Source organism: Solanum tuberosum, unplaced genomic scaffold (assembly GCF_000226075.1).
Source record: "Solanum tuberosum cultivar DM 1-3 516 R44 unplaced genomic scaffold, SolTub_3.0 scf00400, whole genome shotgun sequence".
Classification (NCBI taxonomy): Eukaryota; Viridiplantae; Streptophyta; class Magnoliopsida; order Solanales; family Solanaceae; genus Solanum; species Solanum tuberosum.
This window is the reverse complement of record NW_006239330.1, coordinates 409580-414635: the sequence shown is the minus strand read 5'-3', so window position 1 is coordinate 414635 and position 5056 is coordinate 409580. Positions and strand designations below refer to the sequence as shown.

General features: G+C 31.4%; 1 protein-coding gene across 1 annotated transcript; it reads left to right on the top strand.

Moving 5' to 3' along the window:
• Positions 1-1217: 1217 nt before the first annotated feature.
• On the top strand, positions 1218-1834 carry LOC102580584 (serine protease inhibitor 1-like; the record flags this gene model as incomplete). Its single annotated transcript, XM_006362619.2, is given in 1 exon segment — positions 1218-1834. A coding segment is annotated over 1 exon segment (542 nt), but the record flags the coding sequence as incomplete, so codon positions are not given.
• Between the last annotated feature and the right edge of the window lie 3222 nt (positions 1835-5056).

Genomic DNA, 5056 nt, shown 5'->3' with positions numbered 1-5056 from the left:
TTACAAAATAACAGAATTACAAGATTACAATTGAAAATAAAAATGAAGAAATAAATCTCTTTTGGTTGAGGCGCGGATATCTCGCTCTCTTTAAGGAGATTCAAGTTCACTGCAGCAAATGTTTTTTTATCGGTCGAGCAGTAGTCCTTTTTGACTTGTCCCCTCCAGGATACAACAGCCTTCACAAAGTATAACTCAACAACTCTGGACAAGATTTGAGTCCAAATCTCCACAAAAAAGAACACCTCCCTTCAACTAATAAGAACTCTTTTTTTGACAAACTTTATGCACTTTATATTTTCCTTGTGTCATAAACCAAATGAAGACCACTACTATTTATACTAGAAGAAGTCTTCCTAGCAATGAATAAGAAGATAAATGATGTAGTAAAATAGTGAAGATAATAGTCTTAGAAGTTATATAGGGTTACCAAGGATAATGGAGGAATTAAGAATGGAATAATTGACAGGGGGTAACCCAATGCCTCTAACGTGGAAATGCAAAACTGCCCAAGATGTTGACCACAACGTTCACTGGAACGTTATAGGATATATGACATCTGACCAATAAAGCCAAGAATAATTGGCATTAACATGACCAAAAAAATGGTTTGGCAGCATTAAGTCAAATAAAAAAGCTACTTTAATATAAAATAATATTAAAATGCTTAATAACCAACAGTTTATAAGAAGGTTAATGTTAACATGGATGAGGAATGACCAAAAGGGGAATTATATATTAACCTTTAAATCAATCTAATTCTCTCTTTTTGTTTCTAGCTATATTTACTCGATAGATAAACTCTCTTACTTGACGAATTTTTTGATACAAGAAGACATATTTCATCATGATTTTAATTCGTCGTGTCAAATTTATTAAATAGTTTAATTTTAATCGTAAATTTAGATATGAAATTTTAAAAAAAAAATATATATACATATTTGAAGAATACATAAAAAGTACATATAAATCACAAATATTTAATAATTCAAGATATTAAAACACATAGAAAAATAATTACTTACAAAGAAATTCTTATTTGAATCCTCTAAATTCGAGAAGTGCAACACAAACTGAGACGAAGAAAATGAATAATATTTGATAAGAAATTTATTATAATTGAATGACCATTTAAGTAATTACGGGTAATAACAACACAATAAGGAACTGTAGTCATTTTTAATACATGGCAAGGAATATGAGAGTGTGATGAGTCTATAAATAGAAGGCTTCATTAGTGTAGAGGAGTCACAAACAAGCAATACACAAATAAAATTAGTAGCTTAAACAAGATGAAGTGTTTATTTTTGTTATGTTTGTGTTTGGTTCCCATTGTGGTGTTTTCATCAACTTTCACTTCCCAAAATCCCATTAACCTACCTAGTGATGCTACTCCAGTACTTGACGTAACTGGTAAAGAACTTGATTCTCGTTTGAGTTATCGTATTATTTCCACTTTTTGGGGTGCGTTAGGTGGTGATGTGTACCTAGGTAAGTCCCCAAATTCAGATGCCCCTTGTGCAAATGGCATATTCCGTTACAATTCGGATGTTGGACCTAGCGGTACACCCGTTAGATTCATTGGTTCATCTAGTCATTTTGGACAAGGTATCTTTGAAAATGAACTACTCAACATCCAATTTGCTATTTCAACATCGAAATTGTGTGTTAGTTATACAATTTGGAAAGTGGGAGATTACGATGCATCTCTAGGGACGATGTTGTTGGAGACTGGAGGAACCATAGGTCAAGCAGATAGCAGTTGGTTCAAGATTGTTAAATCGTCACAACTTGGTTACAACTTATTGTATTGCCCTGTTACTAGTACAATGATCGGCATTTTGCAAAACTGATGTGCGTATGGCACTAACTCCAATTTGGAGTAATATAAGATAGTAATGCAGCAATTATGATTGTCATTACATGCATCCAACATTTTGTAACATATGAAATGTGAGAAGTCAACCAACGGCCAGAAAACCAATGTCTGTGTGACCATGCAGAATATTGCAAAATTTAATATATTTTAGAATATTAAAATGTCACACTAACATATATGTTATGTTGTAAATTAAAATAAACACCTGCTAAGCTATATCTATATTTTAGCATGGATTTCTAAATAAATTGTCTTTCCTTATCTGGAGCGTTTGCTTATACCTAATAATGAAATAAGGTGTGTGAACAAAGTCCTACGTGAAAAATAAGAAATAAGGAGTATGAATACACTTAATGGTAGTGTGACATGGCTTTAATTTGGAGGTATAAATTTCATAAGGATAAAGATTACTCTAGCAAAGTCAGATTATTAAATTTCATCTTCTTTCAAATCCTATTTTCTAACAATATTAAGAGTATGTTTGGGTCAGCTTAACCAACGACCAACTTTTGAACAGAGGGATCAGTACACAATATGTTGTTTGCAACAATTAAGAAATAAAAAAATATTTTATTAATAAATGATGTGGATACAATTATGTTCCCGTGATCGATCATATTTCTCAAACTATGGTAATGTAAACCTCTTGTAATTGATGTATTATTCGATAGCTATAAACCATAAGACATCAACTTTAACAAAAACGATATTTGATGTCTTAATCTCTGTTGTTTGTCCATCTTGCTCTCTTAACCAGTGTCGGTAGTTATGCAAGATGGAAGGAGGATCAAGTTCTACCTTTATAATCTGTTTCTTTTAATATTATAACTTTATTTTATTCCATCATTTAATAATGGAATATATATGTTATTAGAAAAAATAAAAATGAGAATGGTAGCAGAAAAGGGAAGAGTCTTTATTGATCAAGAAAATATCCACATTCTAGCGGGGATAATCGTATTAAACATATCTAAGAGATTCATCCCTAAGAAATATATAATATTAGTGTGAGGAAATGTCCACGTTCATCACCATAAAGTTCATAAGTTATGATTCCATAATTTGAATGGCGAATTTAGGACTTTCATGAGTTATGATTCCATAATTTGAGTAGCAAATTTAGGACTTTCATTAAGAGGTTTGAAAATTTATAGATATTTAAAAACTATACGAAAAGTGATAAAAACATTTTTATTTCGCTTTTTCAAAAGTCAATTTGACTAATTTGTAAAGTTAAATTAGATTATAATATTGATTCGACCACCGCCATTATAAAATTTTTTAACCCCCTTACCAAATATATGTAATAAATTATATTTTTAAAAATAAAATATTTTTCTTCGTATCAAATACACCCATAATAGTAAAATATTTCGTAAAAGAATTTGAGAGGTCCTATTTTTGTTCGAAGGAACATATCATATCGATCCATCTACCATGTGAATGATGTGGATATTTCAGGAAATATTCGAAGCAAGAAATATTGAAGTCTTGGAACCATTTCAATTGGAAATGGAAAATAATTATAAATCTGATTATCCATCTACCATGTGAATGACGTGGATATTTCAGGAAATATTCGAAGCAAGAAATATTGAAGTCTTGGAACCGTGAAAATATAATTATAAATCTGATCTTTATATGATTAAAGAAAGAAGCATCCAAATTTCCCTTGTTTTGCTAAACTCGAGTTACAAGGCCAATAATTGATATATGATGTGCCAACGGGACCATTACAGATTATCATAAAAATATCAGGTGTGTGAATAAGATCCTATATAAAAAGTAAAAATAAAAAATAATAATATGTTGAATATTGGTATCAATCCTACTGGGTGCAACATGGATTTAATTTGGAGGTATATATTCCTTAAGGATAAAAATTACTTTAGCAAAGTCTGATTATGTATGTTTGGGTCAGTTTAACACAACAAACTTGAACAGATCTAGGGATCAGTACACAATATGATTGTTTATAATAATTTTGATGTAGGGGGAATAAACTTCACAAATAAAATATGAAAAAATAATTAAAAAATTAGTATTAAAAAATAGTGTTGGTGTAATATATAGTGTGGCATAATTTTGTTCACTTCTTACTGTTTTTCTCAAAAAAAAAAAAATCATAAATCCAAAATGGTTGATGGTGTATTTTTCGAATGACAAGACTCTACTAGACTCGTTTTGGTACAATGAGATCAACGAACTTACGCTCTGATACAAAGTTTTTCATGACTCAGACCGTCGTGATTGGCACCCACACTAACCCTCCGGTGGGAGAACCATTATTACAATCCAAACTAACAACTCAACCAAAATACTAATGCATTTAAGTTACGGAAGTAAGTTAAATGCTAAGGAAAGGAATAGGGAGTTCCCATAAACTCCAACAAAAGTCTAACAACGAACAAAACAATGCGGAAGAAATAACTTAGACCCTGAAAGTCAATGTACCAAAACATCTAAACAAATGAACCAAGTCTAAACAAGAAGGGATACAACCCCATCCTAATGAACTAACTAGAACAAATGTCTAAGTCCGGAAATTGTGGACATAGACGAAAGAGAATTTCATGGCAGCCCGGAAGAATTGGTTCACCCTTGAATTCGAACGATCACTGATCTTCTAAGCGAGGTCTGTCAATAGCCGCTTGAAGATGCACTGTACTCAGCAAAAATAAGAGCAAGTGCAGAATCAGTACACAACCACAGTGTACTGGTAGGATCACGCGGCTATCCCACTAGTGCAACATAAACAACATAAACAAGTCAAACAACATTTTAAGCACATCCATACATATCAACATATACAATATCATCAACATTTACGAACAACGAACAACTTCACATTTTATGTCAAACCATTGGTCCTCTCATGGAACCCAAACAGTTAGCATGCCGAAACGTGGCAACCGATCCCATATTTATGTAGGACCAAATTAAATAAATATTAGTATTAGTTAAAATAAAAGATAAAAAAATTAATTTATCTCTAAAAAATAACATTTTTTTATAAAATAAAATGTAAAATATTTTCCTTACCCCACTACATCATTTCATCTCACCGTATCCCCCCTCCCCGCCCATTTTTAAAGTATTTTTTATTTAAATTTCTTTTATAAAAGTATTTAATTTTTTGTATTTCATCTCCCCCCCCCCCCCCTCACTCTAACAGAT